The sequence below is a fragment of the Desmodus rotundus genome, chromosome 3 (genome assembly GCF_022682495.2).
Source record: "Desmodus rotundus isolate HL8 chromosome 3, HLdesRot8A.1, whole genome shotgun sequence".
NCBI classification, from domain to species: Eukaryota; Metazoa; Chordata; class Mammalia; order Chiroptera; family Phyllostomidae; genus Desmodus; species Desmodus rotundus.
This window is the reverse complement of record NC_071389.1, coordinates 186559112-186579234: the sequence shown is the minus strand read 5'-3', so window position 1 is coordinate 186579234 and position 20123 is coordinate 186559112. Positions and strand designations below refer to the sequence as shown.

At 41.3% G+C, this 20123-nt stretch overlaps 1 protein-coding gene and 1 long non-coding RNA gene across 8 annotated transcripts in view; one reads left to right on the top strand and one right to left on the bottom strand.

The window, feature by feature from the left end:
- Window positions 1–4181: 4181 nt before the first annotated feature.
- LOC123478576 (uncharacterized) overlaps window positions 4182–20123 on the top strand; it is a 37239-nt gene continuing 21297 nt past the window's right edge. For both annotated transcript variants that reach the window (XR_006653821.2, XR_006653820.2), the window contains exon 1: window positions 4182–4285. This is a non-coding gene — a long non-coding RNA (uncharacterized lncRNA). The remainder of the gene's footprint in view (window positions 4286–20123) is intronic.
- MYBPC1 (myosin binding protein C1) overlaps window positions 9680–20123 on the bottom strand; it is a 77667-nt gene continuing 67223 nt past the window's right edge. For 2 of the 6 annotated variants that reach the window (XM_045186886.2, XM_045186889.2), the window contains 7 exons: window positions 19352–19491; window positions 18150–18309; window positions 16537–16673; window positions 14726–14912; window positions 12764–12822; window positions 11123–11165; window positions 9860–9954 (listed from right to left, as the gene is read on the bottom strand). In XM_045186886.2, coding sequence (XP_045042821.1) covers window positions 11160–11165; window positions 12764–12822; window positions 14726–14912; window positions 16537–16673; window positions 18150–18309; window positions 19352–19491 — 689 coding nt within the window. In that variant the 3' untranslated portion in view covers window positions 9860–9954; window positions 11123–11159. Of the gene's footprint in view, window positions 9955–11122; window positions 11166–12763; window positions 12823–14725; window positions 14913–16536; window positions 16674–18149; window positions 18310–19351; window positions 19492–20123 lie in introns of all 6 variants that reach the window. The other 4 variants (XM_053921961.1, XM_071221089.1, XM_045186884.2 and 1 more) reach the window with 2 other exon arrangements.

The following is a 20123-nucleotide window of genomic DNA, read 5'->3' as shown; positions in this document are numbered from 1 at the left end:
GGCCGCCAGGTCACCATCAGCGCCCGCCAACAGTAACTTTATAATTGGCGCTTCAAGGACGCGGACCTCCCCTCGGGCTTGATGCACAAGTCTCTAAGGTCCAGTTCTTCTTCCGGGACCGCTGGTAACGTTCCCCCGAGGGAAGTTGCTGGCTGGACAGTTGGGAAGCTGGCTGGTTCCTAACTTGTGGTCAGTGCACAAGTCTGTTTTCCCAGTGTGAGTTTGCTCTGGCCTTCGGCCAGCTACAGTGCAGGACCGCGAAGCTTCCTGCAGAGAAGGGGTCTCGGGCCACCAGTATGATGGCCCCATTTATCTGTCTGAAGAGGGGTCCTGTTTGATAAACACACAATGACAATTCTTCGTGCAAACCCCCAAGATAAGGGCCCTTGCTGTGTATTCATTCTGGAAAACCCTTTCTGGGGGTTCAGGGCTCAGAGACCAAGGTGTTGGAACTAAAAATCAGGACTTGGAAACACTGTCTAACAAAGGGACCGAATGCTTGAAATCCAAACTTCCGTTTTTCAGAGCGTGTGATACTGTTGGCAGTGGCGGAAATGGCACCAGGTGTTAGACCAGTGAAGGCAAAGGGGACCTTGGCTCAGCAACCTCCTACTTGAGTTCTGGCTAAGAGAGAATTCAGAGTCAAGACTCGAACTGTAAGAGAACATTTGTTTAGAAAGTCAGAGAGGTAGAAGTGAGTGGTAGAAGAAATGGGCCGAGGAAACAAGTTAGAGAGGGAAAAGAAGGGGCCTTGGAGCTTAGGAGAGAGAAGGGTAAAGGTAACCACCTGGAGGCGGGGGGTGGGGGGTGGGGGGGTGGAGGGAAAGCCTCAGATATTGCCCAGGAGGAGGGGAAATAATGCATCCTTCCCTCTGGTGGGAATTTTAGGAGAGTTCCAGGGGAGGACCTTAAAATATTCATCAGCTCTCCAGGTGTGTCCTTACAGGGCTGTGGGCTCCACTGATGGGTTGGCACCAGGGCAGGGGGACATTAGTTAATGCAGCTGGTCCTGATGTCAGCCACCTTGTTGCTCGTCTCCTTTTGCTGCTTTTCTGGGCCTGGAGCTGAAACACAACTGAGGCCTAGAAGTGTTTGACGCGGGTCAGAACCTCATTGTCCTGGGGGATTAATGATTAAGGGCTATTCTCTGGTCCCTTTGATTGTTTCCCTCCTAAGGGGGTCCAGCCCACATGACTAGCAGCTTGGCAGGCGAGGAAAGGTTGGGGGCAGAGGGAACCACACGACCAGAGATATGGAAGTTCAGAGGGTTTAGACTGCATGACCAGTGATGTGCTAGGTAGGAAAGGTTACCCTGGGGGCAAGGTCCTTGTTTTCCCAGTTTTGTCCGTTGCTAGGCCCCTGAGGCTTTCTTCCCTGGTGACATTCCATACTTGGCCTATTGTCCTTTTCTGCTCATGCTCCTCTGACTGCCCACCTGACGGCCTACCACACTGCGGCTAACAATGGATAATTTTACACACACCCTTCCGTGGGACTAGAGGACAGGGATCTAGGCAGTGTCCCCACTGCGCGGGGGGAGCGTCACACTTGCCACACACGTGATAGTTCATCAGCCCTCACCTCACAACGCACCCGATTAGATGGGGGACACCCTGTCACAAACATGTTATATTGAGATAAGCCTGCCACTTGACGTCTGCTTTCATTTCATGTGCACTTTTCTAAGGCACAGCTCAGGCTCAAGCTCAAGGCTCTTGTACTGGGGCGTGTCTATCAACAGATAAAGCTTGTCCTGTAGGGTTCATCACAACACCTCGGAGCTGGGTCAGCCCACCACCTGTCTTCACACAGCCCACGAGCTGAGTCTGATGTTTACATTTTTTAGCGATTGAGAAAAAAATCAAAGGAAGGATTTTTTGTGATGCGAAACTGTACAAAATTCACATTTCAGTACCGTGAATGTAGCCGTGATTGTGCCTTGCGTGTTGTGTTTGGCTGCCCTTGTGCTCCAAGAGTGAAGTTTGGTGGTTGTGGCAGAGACCATATGGTCTGCAAAGCCTGGAGAACTTACTGTCTGGCCCTTTACAGAAAACTGTTTGTCAGCTCCTGCCTTAGAGCTGTACGAGGGCGTCTACAGGCCAAACTGTTCACTGAGTATACGTGCCCTAATCTTTAATGTGAAAAACAATGATGGAAAAACTCAAGAAAGGAATCAGTGACAGAGGCCCACCTTTAACTATGCTGGTTTTATGGACAGTAAACTTGGAGACACCTGCTTTTTAATTTAGCAGTACCATTAATAATCCAAGAAAAAATCCTTTTCCAGGTTAGTAAATTGAACTATATTACACTTTTTGTTTTGTTAGTTTCTTTTTGCTTTTATTGCACATATGATTGAAAGCATATGGTTTTTGTCCTTTTCCATCTTAGCGTAACACCTTCAAGGTCTGTCCATGTTCTTGCAAAAGACTATTTCATCTTTTTTATGGCCGAGTAGTATTTCATTGTATATATACACCACGTTTTCTTTATCTATTATCTGTGGATGAACTCTTAGGTTGTTTCAATATCTTGGCTACTATAAATAATGCTGCAATGAACATAGGGGTGCAGATCCCTTTTCGAATTAGTGTTTTCATATTCTTTGGATAAATACCCAGAAAAGGAATTGCTGGGTCAATTCTCAATTTTTTTGAGTATCCTCCATCCTGTTTTCCATAGTGGCTGTACCAATTTACAATCCCTTTTCTTCACATCCTCTCCAAAATCTAACTAAAAAACTTCTCCACAGCGAAGAAAACCAGCAACAAAAGAAAAAGGCAACCAACCAAAAGGGAGAAGACATTTGCAAATGATATGTCTGATGAGGGATTAACATCCAAAATTTATAAAGAGTTCACGCAACTCAACAATGAAAAAACAAACAGCTTGGTTTTAAAAATGGGCAGAGAATCTAAACAAACACTTTTCCAAGGAAGATGTACAGATGACTAACAGGCACACGAAAATGCATTCAGCATCACTAATCATCAGGGAAATGCAAATCAAAACCACACTGAGGTATCACCTCACGCCTGTCAGAATGGCCGTGATCAAAAAGACAAAGATGACAAGTGCTGGCAAGGATGTAAGAGGGATATTTTTATCAGAATGCCTTTCCTTTGGGCCAGCTGAGAGACAATGACTCCATATAATTATCCATATGAGAAACTATTATGCTAAGTGAAACAAGCCCGTCAGTGAAAGACAAATACCATGTGATCTCACCTATGAGTGAAATCTAATGAACAAATAAACTGACGAGCAAAATAGAATCAGAGGCGTGGAAACATGGAACAGATTGACAGTGAGCAGAGGGGAGGGGGGAGGAGGATAATAGGGGAAAGAAGGGGAAGGGACCAGTCAAAGAACAAGTAAGAATGACCCACAGACTTAGACACCGGTGTGGGGATTGACTGTGGGAACGGGTGGTGGGCTAGGCACGGGAGGGTAAAGAGGGAAAAGTTGGGACAACTGTAATAGAATAACTATTAAAAAAATTAAAGAAGAAACTAGAGAGAAAGAAGGCTGGAGCTGCAACTCTCCAACACGAATGAGCACACAAACCACTGGAGATCCTGTTACGATGCAGGGTCTGAGTTAGCGGATCTGAGTATCATGGAACTGAATGAAGCACACAGTGTTAAAAGGCTAGGGTGCAGGTACCACTCTGAGCAAGTCCCTTGAGCTCCAGGTGGAGAAGGATGGGACAGAAAGAAGAGAGAAAGGACGCAGGGAAATTGAGGGATGAGAGACCAGCATGACTCAATATTGCTTGCCTTGTTCTTTCCAGGACAAAGAAGGATGGAAGGATGGATAGATAGATAGATAGATAATGTTTAAGATCTATTTTCATATTCTATTATATATTATATTTTTATTTTATATCCTATATGTATTTTAATATACCTTTTAATCAATCCCATAATAAATCCAGTGGAATTAAAATCTACTTGTTGGCCTTTGGTGAAGGTGTTGGTCGTGTGCTTCCCAGGCTAGAATTCCTTTAGCTCTTGACAATATGCTTGGGACAACATCAGTTTGAAGATCTGGGAAGGAAAAACAAGGTTTTCTATTCAATAAACTTGTACATTATGGAGGAGAAAACAAGATGAGGATAAACTTAATGAATATAAGGGGTTGTGGCTGTGGCCTCAGGCTACGCTCTCTCTCCTGTCCCAGGTTGTCCTTTCTTCTGCAAATAGGAATGCAGTGGTGGAGAACAGGATGAAGATAATACGGTGACTTCATCCTGTGACTGAGATAATACCAGTAAAGCACATGAGTAAGTGCTCTTTTCTTTTTCCTGTTGATTTTCTCATTGCTGTTTCCTCTTTCTTTAGTTCCTTGTCTGGTGAGGTTATTTTTGTCTTCCCTTCTGTCTCACTGCTCTTGATTGCCCTTCCCTCTATACAAACAATTGTGTTAGTCCTCCTTTTCTCTCTCCTGCTTGATCTTGGCCTTCATGGAGCCCCTTCCTGCCACGTCCTCCCTATTTTTCCATCACTGTTGGTTCACTTCTTCAGGGAGTAGAGCTACGAAAGGCCAACTCTGGGTCAGAGACCCTGCTTGCCATTATGAAGACTAGATAATCATGGAAGGACCCAGAGAACAACTTATCTCGCCAATGAACTCCTACTTCTACTGCTCGCTAATGTTTATTGAACCCTAATATGAACTATTAAGAAGTGCATGAAAATAACCCTGCACAGGGAGGCTCTGCCACTTCTTAGCAACCTCTGCGATTACCCAACCTGCCTCCAGCTCAGCGGAACCTCCCAGTGCAGGAATTGGAACTGAATTTACAACAACCCTCCCGTGGACACTCAGGAGGGGGCCTGGGATGAACAGCCCAATGGCACTTTATCCTATAGCGTGCCGGGGGCACATTATTTGTCTCTCTCGTGTCTGGAATTTTCCAGATGGACACATGACTTTAAACCAGCTTTGATTTATTTTGCAACATGGCTCCTTTCCAATTACCCTTTGTCCCAATCGTCCAAGAGCGATGCCTTACAAAATCTGAATGAAGCTTCTTTTCCTTGCCACAGTGTAGCTGGTAACCCCTAGTTATTTCTTCTTTTTTTTATTAACTTAAAAAAATTTAAGCCAGATTGGTGTATAGTGTCTTTAAGATGTGTTTTGGGGCTCCAAGACTAGTTAGTGTAAAGGTGAGAGTAGAATAGTGAGTAGAGGGAACCTCTTCCTGTGGATAGCTGTGTAAGTGCGTATCTGCAAAGAACAGAAAACTTTTTTCTAAAGCTGTTGTTGGGAGGAAAAGAGGTTATAGTCGACTGTGCACTAGAGTGCAAGGGTTGTTTTTTTTTTTTTTACCTGTAGTGACTTGAGTCAGCCAGAGCCCCAGGCCACACTCTGAGTAACCCCTTTGAGAGTGTTAAACTGTCTTGCTGACTTCCTGGTATTTTGTTCCCAGTAATCTACTCCAGATAGAAAAATATTCAGTGAGGCCAGAGATTGCGCAGGTCAGTGCATTTGGGGTCAGAGAGAGCACAGCATGTGTCTTTAAGGAGTGATGACAGCCCTTGGAAGCTGGGGAACTGGTCATTCCATCGATGGGCCTGTTTCTCTAGGCCATTCCAAGTTATCCAAGTTTAAACAAAGGACTTCATAGATATCTACGTGTAGTAATCACCTGAATCTTTGGTGCACAGATGATATAATGGCCTGGCTAAAATAAGAAAATTTAAAAAATGTATAGAGTTCAATTTAGAATCAATGACTATTATAGGGACAATTGGCAATACTGTCTTGTATTATTATTCCTTATTCTACTCCAAAGGCCAAAGTTGTATTTCTGGAATTCTATTCACGGGCACTTAAGTGAGGCAGGAGTTAAAGGGTTAGATCTGAGTTTGGTGAGTGGGGAGGAGGAAGAGAAGGGAGTGGAGAAGTGAGAGAGATGGGTGGTGAAGAGGGAAGGATACAAGAAAGGGAACAGAGATGGTTGGGGGCTGGCTGACCTCGAACTTTTATAACTCATATACGTAAATATTTAGAAGTTATAAATCAAGCTAACAGATGTTTAAGAAAATAATTGTATCCTGTAATCTTCATGAGGATACCCTCATAATGACCTGGGAGGCCTATTTTGAATGTAGAATTATCAGATTCTTCAGAAATACTTGCCAGAATATGAGGTCTGTCTGGAAAAAGTCCAACTATTGTTAATATAACAAGAACGGTTTGCATGACATTGATGTAACCTGGTAGCCAAGGAAAGTAGACTGGAATGCATGAACGATGATCACTTCACTAGTGGTCAGTGGGGGCAGTAGACACCGTTGAGTGAGCAAGTGTACTGTGTGGCCGTCACATTCAAAATGACTGAGCCTGTAGAGCAGCAGATCTACATCACATTTTGCGTTAAGCTTGAACATTCCTCTGCAGAAACTATTTGGATGATTCAGAAGGCCACAGTTATGGGCAACTGGTGATTGGCAGCTTCATCACGACAACGTACCCGCCCGTGCATTACGTCTCGTGCAGAGTTTTTTGGCAACACATCAAATCATCCAGGTGATTCAGCCTCCTATAGCCCAGATTTAGCACCCTGCAACTTCTGGCTTTTCCCAAAATTGAAATCACCTTTGAAAGGGAAGAGACTTCAGATGGTCAATGAGATTCAGGAAAATGTGATGGGGCAGCTGATGGCAATTGGAAGAACTGTGTGAGGTCCCAAGGTGCCTGTGTTGAGGGGGACTGAGGCTTCATTGTCCTAAGTACCATGTTTCTTGTATCTTGTATCTTCTTCCATAAATTCTCTATTTTTCATATTACATGGCTGGATACATTCTAGACAGACCTCATATGGTGGCCTACCGCTGGCCTCTGGTCTCCCTGTTCTTTGCATCCCAGCTCCTTCCCCCACCACACCAAGAGTGGTCTCAGGTGCACACATGCAGATGCCCCAAGCACAAGTCTTATGCACAAGCTCTAGTCACATCTGCACACCCCAGCCTCCTGGCAAACAGGTGCCTTTAGACTACCCCTTGGGCCTCAGGGTATATATACTGGCCACATGATTCTTTCATAGGGGTTTAAACCCAGGGAAAAGGCCCACTAAAGCACTAACAGTGAGCATAGGTGTAATCTATAAGAAAGAGCAGTATTGTAAGTGTTCCAAGTAGGCACACCCCCTTGGTTCTACAGCCTCCCTGTCTCATGCAGTGAAATGTGGCTGGAGAAGGGCTCTAATGAGGCAGTTGAAATTGCAGAAGTCCCTCTTGTCCAGGGCCAGGGCTGGTACTGAGTGGTAGAACTGTCCAGTGCCCACACTCGTCTAGCAAGTTGAGTGCACAACGTTGGGTTGGACCAGAGGCGTCTCTGCAGCCACCAGTGGAGACTGAAATGCATCAACTCTTCTCTCCATTTTCTAGGCACCAGGAAAGATTCTGATTGGCCTAGGACTTGAGATAGGACCTTCCAAGCAGGACAGAGAGAATTTCTCAATTACCCTGGGTAATGGGGGGCTCAGAGTCATATTCAGTTTGATTTACAACAATAAAGTCATGTGGCATGTCCTATACTACATTCTAGTGTGGTGCATACATGTCATAAACCACATTATTCAGCTTCTGAAATCTTATAGTGCTCTCTTACACCTGCATGCTCTATTACTCTTAGGCACCATAAATTCCTTAAAGGCATGAAGTGGCTTATTCATCATTGGGTGCCTAGCTGAATCCACCACAGTGCCATACACACATTCTGCATACACTAACTGCATGTCTGCCATGCAGACATTCGGTAAGTCACTTGTTGCTCTTAATAGAATGTTTCAGAATTCAACTTAAGAGTGAGTGGTTAAGGACACACCCCCTTGTTTCAGTGTTTCTTGGAACTAGTGGCTTTCCTCCATTTCTGTATTGATTTACATGAAAACATTCATTAAGCTTTTCTTAAAAATAAAGATTTTATTTATTTTTAGAGAGAAGGGAAGGGAGGGAGAAAGAGAGAGAGAAACCTCGATGTGCAAGAGGTCGGTTCTCACATGCCCCTAAGTGGGAGACCTGGCTTGCAACCCAGGCAATAACTTAAACAAAACTAGAACAAAGTTGTAGAGAGCTAATAGCAATGGCAGCTTCTGATGTTTTTTGTTCTTTGTAGTTGTAAAAAATATATTTATTTTTTACAGAGAGGGGAAGGGAAGGAGAGAGGGAGAGAAACATTAATGTGTGGTTGCCTCTCCTGTGCCCCCTACTGGTGACCCAGCCCACAACCCAGGCATGTGCCCTGAATGGGAATCAAACCGGTGACCCCTTGGTTCACAGGCAGCACTCAATCCACTGAGTCACACCAGCCAGGGCTCTCTTTGTAATTTTAAAATAGACTTTTTCTTCCTTGTTGGAACTTTGCGGTATGGGAGTGCCCTTAATATGAGGAGAGCGATCATATGTAGAAAAATAACATCTGGTACAAAATATAGTTAAAGAACATAAGTAATGACCAGGGAACCAATATTTTGTAATTATGCTTTATAGTCACTCTTAGGCAATGTTTATAAATGGCATAAGCACTGTGACCATGACTTGGTGAGACTGGTCAATGAATGTTTAAATGATGGAACCAGCTCAGCTGTGCTGGGCCTCTGACCCAGGAACGAGGCTGCAGGGGCCACACTGATTGGTTGTGGCAGATAGAGGTCTTATTCAGTTTGCAATAGAGATATGGTCTTCAAGTCTCTCTAGATAACCCAGTCTTCTTTTATGTAAATTATCTTAGTCAATACTGTGGAAATGGATTTTCTGATTAACATGGGGGAGCCCCACATCAACCCAGGGGCATGACCACCATCACAACTTCCCAGCTCTCAAATGGAAAGGAAGCAGAGCAGGTATTATAAATATTGTCCCAGGACCCTATGGGCCCGCCTACAGGTCACAATGGATTTAGCTCCCAGAACAAAAGGCCAAAAGAACAAAGGAGAGAAGGTGAGAGGAGGTGTGGTGTGGAACCTTGCTCACACTTCTGCTCCACTCCCTTAGCTGGAACTTTCTCTACAGCACCAAGACGAGGGAAGAAGCTGCTGGAGAGATTATGGGCTTGCACAAATGGTTCTCCGCTTCTAGATTTTGAACGGATGCCATCAGCAGTCTTTAAATCTGTGGCTGCTCTGTAGTCAGCACCAGCTCTCTGTCACTGTGACTGTTTTGGCAGGACCTCTGGTGAGTTGGGCCAGGATGCAAAGCCAGAGTGACACTGGAGGTCAGGCCTGAGTTGGGTAGTGTGCTGGCGGCCCGCCTTTTGTCCTCAGTTCTGTCTGACCACACAACCCCCAAAACAAAAACAAATACTGTGTCATCTTATCACAAACACTGCAGATTTATTGTAACACTTATCGAATATATTTCCCCTTCCGTTGAGAAAAGTTGTTTGACTTTAAGAAGTCTTCTAGTGAATTCAAATGACAAAAGGCACAGATCCACTGGTGTTAAGGAGGGTTGTGTGAAAAACACAGCTCTGCTTAGGAAATCTCTCAAATCAAGAAAGGTGGGTTTTCAAAATTCTGTTATAGTATATTGTACTGCATTTTTTTTACTGTGGATTAAAAAAAGCATTTACAGCCTATTAAATTAAACTAAAATACCCCACTTTTCCTTACTGTTTTTTTTGCAAAGTACAGTGACAAAGCATAGACAAGAATGATCAAAACACTGACTTGAAATGGGATTTTGTTTGCCATTTTAATTAAGCAATCCGTGCAAATATTTTTTTCTTCAACATGAGGAGGGAAAAAAAGGCCACACTTGGGTGCCTGGTGTTAAAACAGAAAATGCTTTCTCATTGCGACCAGATTTCAAAGCAGTCGAGAGCAGAGGCAGTGCCCAGGCCCTCAGTATTCCTCAGGATTGCTTGATTGCAAGTCTCGCAAATAGGAATCAATTATGTTAGGAGGTACACCTTGCAAGAGGAGCCTGCAGAAGGAAAGTCCACCTGAGGAGGACAAAAAGGAAAAGGCAAAGTCAAAACCATCCATGTGAAAATCACTGAAATAATACTTCTGGACTAGCTGCCTGGAAATGTGACTAATTAATTATGTTCCAGTTGGTTACAAAGATTCATTCAGTCCCCCTTGGAAATCTCCTGAGTTTCATACATTCAGAATTTAAAGCATCTAGATAAAGCATTCAATATCTAGAAGAAAAAGGAAGTGCCAGCCAGACCCATAGAAGTCCTTTGTTCCCGACTGTTACTTAATCTTAGTTTAAATTCCTAACTGGTTAGAAAGTACTTACTGGAGAAGGTTTGGGATTCTCTATAGATTATTTAAGTGCTTGAATTGAGTGGCGGGATAAATGCATACATGTTATAAATCCATGGGAAGAACTGTTTCCGGTTGGTTAATGTTCTTTTTAATCAAGCACAGAGTTCTGACTCAAGCACATTGTAGAAGAATAAAGGGACTACTCCTTTAACTTTTGCTACTTATTCATTGTCAAAAGTGAAAAAAAGGAAATATTTTGTTAAAAATAGTAAAACCTATCCAATACCTTCTGAAGGTCAGAGAAATACCTACTCTGAAGTCAGAAGTAATATTTCATACTTACCTTTCATGTTTCTGAATTACATTAAAAAAAATAAAAGTACCTTTCATGAGAGCACCCATGAAACTGTAACAATTCACGGGCCTTTAGAGAAGTACTTAACTACTTGCTAATAAATTCACGTCCAGACAAAAGCAGCATGCCATTGGAGCATTCTTAAAACTTCTTTAATGCAAATTTGGAAAAGTCATTCTCCTTTTTAAAAAAGATTTCAAGTCACATATTGGTAGAAATGATGCCACTTATGTACATGTCCATTCCTTGATGCACAGAGGTCAGGATGCTTGGGAATCACGCATTTTCACCTACATTAAATGCTTTAATTCATGCTCTACTGCATTCAACAACTGGCTTCATGGCAATAGGAGATTGTTGTGCTGAATAAGTACTAGCTGTTAATGTCAAGGTACTGAAATACAAGTAAAAACTACAAAGTTAGATATTTTTAAAGTCTATTTTCATTGGATTACGTAATGAAAATCATGCCATACTCCACAAGCTTTGTATGGCTTATGACAGTCATAAGCTTCATATGCCAAAACCATATGAAAGCTTACCTTAGATGATAATACACATTCAAAAATCCTTACTGTGCTACGACTAAGGGAAAGAGAGAGAGAGAGAGAGAGAGAAGTTGTGAGCATTAATGAAGTGCTAAAACCAAAGTCGAGTACTCGTTGGATGAAATTATGGTCGCGATTATGATGAGATGATTTCATTAATCCTTAGTCATGTCAAAGATGTAGGAACATAGAAGCGCATGGAATGAAGGGCAGGGATCCAGTCACTTCAAAAGGATCATTAATATGTAAAACATTTATTAATACGCACAACCACTTTGCCTAAATCGGTGGCAAAGCCCATTTGATTGTACAGTGAATATTTATGGTAAGAGCTTCCAAACCATTAGCTTACAAAAAAACCAACCCTACAACATATATATATTGTGTTTTTCAACAAAAGAAAAACATTGATGATAGACAAAGCATTAGTGTACATATATATATGTTGAAATTCTAAAAGGCAAAATTATCAAGTAGATATATTAGACTAGTGTATTCTATAATATGTATCCTGAAATAACTATATATGACTAATCTAAATAAACCAAAGGCTTAAACAAACAGGCTAGAAAGTGACTATACAGAATCTACAAAACTTTTAAGGAACAGCCCTAATTCTTTCATCTTTTGAAAGCTGGTATTACCTCTGGGAATTCGGAGAGGAAATATTGTAAACTCAGGCATTGATCCAGCCCCCAAGAACTTCTTAATCCACGCTACCAAACGGGGGAGAATCATGCACGTACTATGGGACTCACTTAATACTTACTGCATTTAGTAACGGGACCTAGGATTTCCCCTCCTTTTAAGTTGGTGCATATATGAAATAACTTTGGTCCCATGAAAATATCCAAAATGTCCAACAGATAGATGGGTGACATATATTCTACTGGTGAATCTTTCATTGGAAAATCTTACATATAAAAGTTTCTAAATATTGGATCTATTTTAACTTATGCCCTCTCCCTATCAAAAACACTCGGAACACTTCCTCTATAACTTAGCGATTTAAAAACGTTCAGTGTTCTGAATTTCAACATGAATCTAAGGCAGGGGTGTCAAACTCATTTTCACCGAGGGCCACATCAGCATCACAGTTGCCTTCAAAGGGCCAAGTGTAATGTTAGGACTGTATAAATATAACTACTCCTTAACAGTTAAGCGACATCTCGGCACTGTCACCGGGTAGAAACAAGGTGGAGGGCCGGATTTGGCCCGCGGGCCTTGTATTTGCCCCCTGTGCTCTCAGGAAGCTACACTGGAAACCATCTTAAAGAAAGATCATCTCTCTATACATATCAAAAGTGAAAATATTAAAGAAATGTCACTGGTTCCCAGGTTTTGATAATCTTACCCTAAAATGAGGTATCTTCAAATGTAGCTTTCTGGCTTTATTTGTGGGGACCATTTCTATGGTACTTAGTTTTCTGACAAAACTTAGCTCCTACATTACTTAATAGCCTTGAATAATTTGGCCTTCCTTGTTCATGGCATAAACACTGTATGCCATGAGCTGCTAAAAAATATAATTAAAAGCAAATGAAGAAAGTCAAGCTTTACATGCAAAGTGCGATTTCATGTAAGAGGAATGGAACAGAAAGTAGAGATATCCAGTGGGATATGAATTTTTAAAACCTGTTGCTGCCCCGCCAGGAACAGTGGTTGTCCAGGGGTAATTACTCCTTGATATATCACTGTAGAATTAGAATATTTGTACCAGTATTTATTTGTTCTCCATTGACATTCTTACCTTTATTTTTCACAGCTTAACTTGGTTCAAGTCACCTATTATCAGATAACAATCTGATGATAAATAATCTTGACTTTACTTTTAGGACCAAAAGCTTTATCAATAATACATTACAACTGATATCTTACTATAAACTTATGTACTAGAATACATTATTCATATTATTTAATTCAATTACCATATAATTCACTATGCAATTACTATAAAGAATATATCATCTATATGCACGACATTATCTTTTTTGGAGGACCCCAAATGTTGAACCATTTATGAAGTCATCATTTTATATCATTAGCAACATTCAGTTATTTTCAAAACACACAGAAGTTGTACTAGGTTTTTGATTTTTTGGATGCTGAAACATAAGTACCAATGATACCTTGGGGTCAATAAGGCTAGGACTTTAGAAACCAGATGTATTTGCAACTGTGACCATAATCTGCATTTAAAGCTAATTAAAACTAAAAAGTAACATTTAAATTTGTAAGCACTATTTCAAGAGTAAGGCTTGAAATTTCCTAAGAATATTATATTTTACATTTGAGAGAAAAAAACAAAAAAATTTTGCTCTCAATTACGAATCTACTATACCATATTACCTCAGAACTGATAGAGATCATAAGAAAAAGAATACTATTTTTTAAATGTTACAAAGGAAATATTTTTCAATAAGTTTCTTTATACTAAATTTAGGACTAAAAAACTTTTTTTATACAAATACCTCAAGCATTTACTTTTTAAATAAAAATATTTACAAGATTATCTTTTTGACTTTTAGATCATAATTTCATTTTTTAATTTTTTTAAATATGTATTGTATTTTTTCCTATTACCATTTAGTCCCCTTATACCCTCCTCCCCCCAGCAGTCACCGCACTGTTGTCCATGTCCATGAGCCCTTTTTCATTTTTGCTCAATCCCTCCACCCCCTCACCTCCTCCCCCACTAGCTGTCATCCTGCTCTCCATCTTTGAGTCTGTCTCTGTTTTACTTGTTAGTTCAGTTTGTTTATTAGATTCCACATATGAGTGAGATCATATCGTATCTGTCTTTCTGTCATAACGTCTTCATTACAAAGAGGTAGCAAAAAGACTTTGGTTATCACAGAAAGGCAATGTAATACAGTAAGAGAGACAAGACATTAGAATCATGTCACCTATTATCTCATGGTGTCCCAAAGTAGGTTTTGATTGTCAAGAATAAAACTTTAGTATAAAAATTCTATTTAATATGCAAATCAATTAAAACAGGTTATGCTGAAACTTTTCGGCCACATCAATCCTTATGTGTTTTCTTGATTTACATTGTTTGAAAACTAGTAAAAATGAAATGCAGACCTGTAAATGGAAATTCTCAAGTGAGATTTAAAAGCAACTGGTTAAAATATGTGGATGCTATATTCTACATGTGTAACATTGTACACTAAACTAGCAAACTTACCCATAAGTATTGAAAGTTTCACAAAATAGTAAACTAATTAAAAATAGTATAAATTCCTATCATTAGATAAGTTTTTGCATCTATTTATGTAGTTGAACTACATCACCAAAATCATACACTCTCGACTTAATTTATTCTCACCATGCTGAGCACACACAGCATTCCACTGTAATCAATATTTCTTTAGTTGCAAGAGACAGAAATAAGTCTACTTAAAAACTCAGATAACCTTCAAAAATAAATCAAGACTGAATGCAAGATATAAAAATATTTTCTTTCCCCAAATTCTCTTCCCCTTCCTTATCCATCCCAAAACATTTTGGCAAACAATTTGGATTTTGTAGGAAGGTCAATAATGAAATGATTTTCTTTTATTTATCCTATACCCAAGATCTTGGATGTCATACCTTTCACCTCCAGTTTGCATTCGACCTCAGCTGTCCCAAGGTCATTGACTGCTTTGCAACAGTACGTGCCTCCATCGTAAGGGCTGGGCTTGCGGATCTCCAGCGTGCACACCCCTTGGTTGCTGAACATCCTGTATCTTGGGTCATCCACAATAGCCACTTTGTTTTTCATCCAGGTTATTTTAGGCTGGAATTAATATTGAAGTAAATTCGGTCAAAATGTATCCGTAGTTAGCACATTAGTAGGCCATCAAAGCCAGTGACAGAGTTTTAAAGCATGGTTTAGAAAGGAACACATCTAAAAAGAATCCACGTCTACTTTAGCACTGTTCCTCTCAAGTTCAACTCTACTTAGTGGCTGGCAAGACAGCACTGAGCAGTTCTGACGAAGCAACCCAGATTTGTCCCCAGGACAGCTCTGGGCGGTCTTCCAAAAGGATTCAGTTGCATTTCAGTTTGATCTACGGGTCCCTGAGGTTCATTTTTCCAAGAGACTATGTATTGCAGGGCTTTTTTCACAGAACCCCCATGAGGTGTCATAACCGTCTAATTTTCTTCACTTCCTTTTCCTGACACCCTTTTCTAATTGTTTATGGGATGCTTATGCCCCCTCACCATTTAATCTGTCCTCTGGCATCTGTTTTCATCATCCCCTGCTAATGGATCTTCTCCCACCAGATAATTCAAGATCAGTCATAATGCAATTAATTGCCCAGGGAGTTGACTCCATTCTCCTTGGCTCCTGAACTATATCTGACATCACTGACCTTCCACTCCTCTTTCATACTGTCTTTTCCTTCCTTATGTAAATGCACGCTCCCCACTCCCTCTTCTACCTCTTAGATGATTTTGCCTTTCTCATACCCTGGAGATGGCCCTTCTCTTTGTTCTTCACATTGTTCTCTTCCTTCAGCCTTTCCAGTGGAAGCATTCACTGAGGCTCAGGCATCAGTCCTCGGCTTTGCACTCACTACCCTCTTTCCTCACTGGTATTCCTTTCCGGAGCTTTGGCTCCCAGGGGTGGAATATAGCACTCGCATGCCTGGGGACTCCTAAACTGAGAGTCACTGCCCTAGCCTTGGTCCCAAGCTCCAGTGAACAGTGAACCTCTTCTCCGTCTGCTTCCTGGTCATTCCTACTTGGATGTACCAACATCACTTCCAATTAAACATGAATTCATCCTCCTCCATCCTCAGGTTGGCTTCTCTCTGGCTTTCCTATTTCTGTTCATGGAATATGTGGGAAAAATACCACTGTTTGCAGTTTTTCAAATTCTAGGCCTCCTTCCCTCAGTGCCCCCTGAGGACAGATAAATATCTCTATGATATCAGAGATATTCTTTTCAAAGAACAACACGAAACCTTAAAACCTTTCTAACTCTCTTCTGTCAGATGTGATTTCTCCCTTCCCTCAATATAGCACATTTTAAATTCTGCCTTGCATTATAGTATCATCATTTGCTTTAGTCTATTGTAGAAAACTTGATGAATCAATATTTCTACCTAATTTTTCAGATGAAACAATATTACCTCCATCTCCTCACCTCTCGGTTCTTTTTAAAATAGGTGTTTTTTCCTTAGAAGGTATCCCGATTTATTAAAGAAATATAGACCTTTTTTACTACTACATTTAAATAGTGTGCTTAGTGGTCCACCAACACCACCCCCCAATCCTAGAGTAAGACACAAATAGCAGCTGGAGGCTCCGTTTATATTACTACTTACATGTATCATGTGGCAAATACAAAGGAGAGGGTTTGGGGTTAACTCTTAAATTTGACTAATGTGGCTTTAAAAAATACAACATGGTACCTTAGGGTTCCCTCTCACGCTGCAGTTCAGAGTGGCATTGTAACCAGCGATAGCGTAGGTGTTGACCAGAGGCTGAGTATACATGGGCGCCTCTGTGAAGTCGAAGTCTTCATACACTGGATTTTTGTAGACTTTACCTTAAAAACAAGCATTAGAAGTATACAGATTGGCTTGAGACCATGTCATTCTTGGCATACTTTGCTCACCATTAAAACTCCCCAGAACTTAGAGAAGCATGTAAAAACATGAGTGAATACCACACGGCATTCATTCTGGAGGGTACAAATAGACAGCCAGCCCCACGTGGGACAGAGAGGTCATCTGAAACTGAAACAAAGATTGAGAAGAATTTGGTGTTGGAGTATTTTGGTCAACGGTGCATTTTAATGGGACAGCAATGAGGAAGAGCTTTAAGGGGAGGGGTTCATGAGGAAATGCAATGATAGGCATGAAATTCAGCTCCACCCATTCCATGGGTCTCGTGTGCAGCTACATTGAAGGAGTCCAAGAACAGAAGTAACCCAAGCTCAAGAAGTCAATGTCTACTTTTTCCTATCCCTGCAATTTTAGCCACTTAATACACTTACAGCCCAGAAGTAGGAATGAATTACAGCTTGTACATTTAAAAACATGCAATAATAATATAATTTTCCTCTAAAATTTGACTTTTAAAATTACTATTTACTTGGGAATTTTTACCATAGTTAAAAAATATGTTTATCATTTTCCTATTCCCCTTCACCACATTTTTTTTTTCAGTCTCCTCTAGTCACTGAAAACCAAGGTTTCCAGATGTCCAGTACTATACTGTGATTTATAATAACAAATATACACTTGGCCTTCATCCCCATTTCTGGTGCAGAGCTCCTAAAACCCTTGACATTTCTTAAGCAAGGAGAGCTATAAACGTGTCTTTTGTTATATTAATGAAGTGGCTTTTGACCCCACCCAAGGACTGTTTACCAAGAAAACCAACCTTGTGATTAGTGGGTTGGAGCTTTTAGTCCCTCCCCCAGGCCTCCAAGGAGGAGAGAGGGGCTGGAGATTTAATCAATCCTGGGTATGTAATGAAGCCCCCATAAAACCCCAAAAAAACCCACAAATCGCAGAGCTTCTGGACTGGTGAACACCTGGAGATTTTAGGACAGTGGCGGAACTCTGAGAGCAGGGGAACTCAGTGCTCCTTCCCCGTGCTTGGCCTATGCCCCTCTTCCATCTGGGAGGTTCTGACTTATACTCTTTTATAGTAAACCAGTGATACGGTAGATAAAATGTTTCTCCGAGTTTTGTGAGCTATTCTAGGAAACTGATCAAACCCGAGGAGGAGGTCACTGGAACCTCAAGTATATGGCCTGTTGGTCAGAAGCACAGGTGACAAACCTGGACTTACAGCTGGCATCTGAAGTGGGAGGTGGACACATTCTTATGAGACTGAGCCCACAGCCCAAGGGCTCTCATGCTATCCGTGGGTAAACCATGTCAGAATTGATTTGAATTGTAGAACACCCAGCTGGTGTCTAAGAATTACCTGGTGGTGTGGGAGAAACTCCCCAAACCCCCACGCACTGGAATTGGGTCCAAAACCCCCTTTTACCAGCCCGCTGCTAACTCACCATCCTTGGCAATCACAGCGCTCTCTTTGGTCATTGTTGCATTCTCACTGAGGCCACACATGTTTTCAGCAAAGACCCGGAAGTAATATTCATTTCCTATGACCAGTTCAGTAATGGTGGCATTGGTTCGGTGATAATGCTCAATGACAGTAAACCATTCCTGAAAGAAAAAAATTTGAGGAAAATCATCTAAAAATACACAACTATTCCAACTGATGATTAGAATAAATAACAGGAATGTTTCACTCACCAAAAGAAAAATAGCAATAATTTTTATATTGAGAGTAATAACAACATACTCAAGTGTAAATTAATTACTGCCCTTACCAACCTTCCTCCCTCGTTTTAGTAACCCAATGAAACTTCATAATCTGCATTCTTACTGCTATTCACTGGTGTAAATGTCTAAAGACTTCTTATCAGTATCGTTCAGTAAGATGTCTTACTCTTTTTACGAGAGTGAAAAATGGCTCTATGTCATTGTGTGTCCAAACATTCATTTATGTCTTCATTCACTTATAGGCAGGGCAGTAGTAGAGTGTAGTGGCTGGATTCTGATTCAGGAAGATCAATACTTTAACATTTAAAATCTGGTGACCTTGAGCAAGTCATTTATACTTTCTGAGCCTCAGTTTCCTCATCTATAAAATATGGGTAATAATAATTCCTACTCTAACTGGGTTGCTTCTTCAACATCCTGAGCTCCTTCCCTCCTCAGGACCTTTGCACATGCTGTTCCCCTTAGAATCTCTCTTTCTTAACTAGTGTCCTTTTGTTCATGCAGTTGAACATTTATTTTACAAGGAGAAATGGGTGTAAATCTGAATAAGAATACAGAGTGAGTAAATATTTGTTGAACAAATGAATTTATTAAATTCCATTGATCATTGTGTAAGGTGCTTTATATATTTTTCAGCTTTGTGATAACCAAGCAAAGTAAGTATTTGTGAACCTATACTATAGATGAGGAAGGGAGGGGTCAAAGAGGTTAAGTGACTGTTCATGTATATGTGGCCTTAAATGGCAAAGCTGGGGTTCAGATCAGACTCGCTGTGGCTCCAAAGGCCTTACCCTTTCCACTAGGTCACCTCACTTCTCCACAGCCCCCCTGGGTTCCTCACGAGAGACGACCTCACACTTCCTCCTTTGCTTCTATGCAGTGTGATTGTGCTCCTGCTGCACCAGAGAAAGCCAGGCCTTACCATGCTCTTCTTGTCAGCCTTCTGGATCGTGTACCCTGTAATGGCCGCATTGCCATCATCCTTTGGTGGTGTCCACGAGAGGGCAACATTCTCTCCCCAGACATCCTCAATCTTCACAAGTTGGGGCGGACCCGGACGGTCTACAGGACAAATTCTTGGCATAACTGGGGGGTCACTTTCCCCCCAAGCCTTCACATTGCTGTAGGAGGGTATTTTAAAATGTCCCTTCCCTCCGGCATTTGCACCCACATTTCTTTCACCATTCTTAAACGTCAGAGAAATGGAATGCACTCCAGCTAAGTATATCTGGAAACCCTTGACTTTCACCTTTATGGGGAAAAAATATTTTGAAAAGAAAATTGAAATCTCAACCTTATTAACCACGCCTCCATGGGCAGCCTACTGGCATTGATCGCATGGCTACGCTGCCTACTTGGAAATGCAAGCTGATGCTGGACTTGAAATTTAGAGCCCACCTGGGCTGAGCAGCTCTAACCTTTGGTGAAAGGCATTGAGTCCCCAGCCTGTGAGTGGGTTTCTCTGTTGCACCCAAAAGGCACCTTTAAGGGGCATGAGGAAAACATGTTTTTATCACTCTTTCAACTCTCCCTCCAAGGTTTATTTGTATGTATCGAGTGTTTCCATTTTATGTAAGTGAAGTGCACTAATGAGGAAATAAAATCTTTCCTCAGTTTACTTTCTGTGACCTCTCACCTTCCAGTAAATTTCAGTAACATTCAGGAAGGCCAAAGAGTCAAGAAAACTAAGTGTT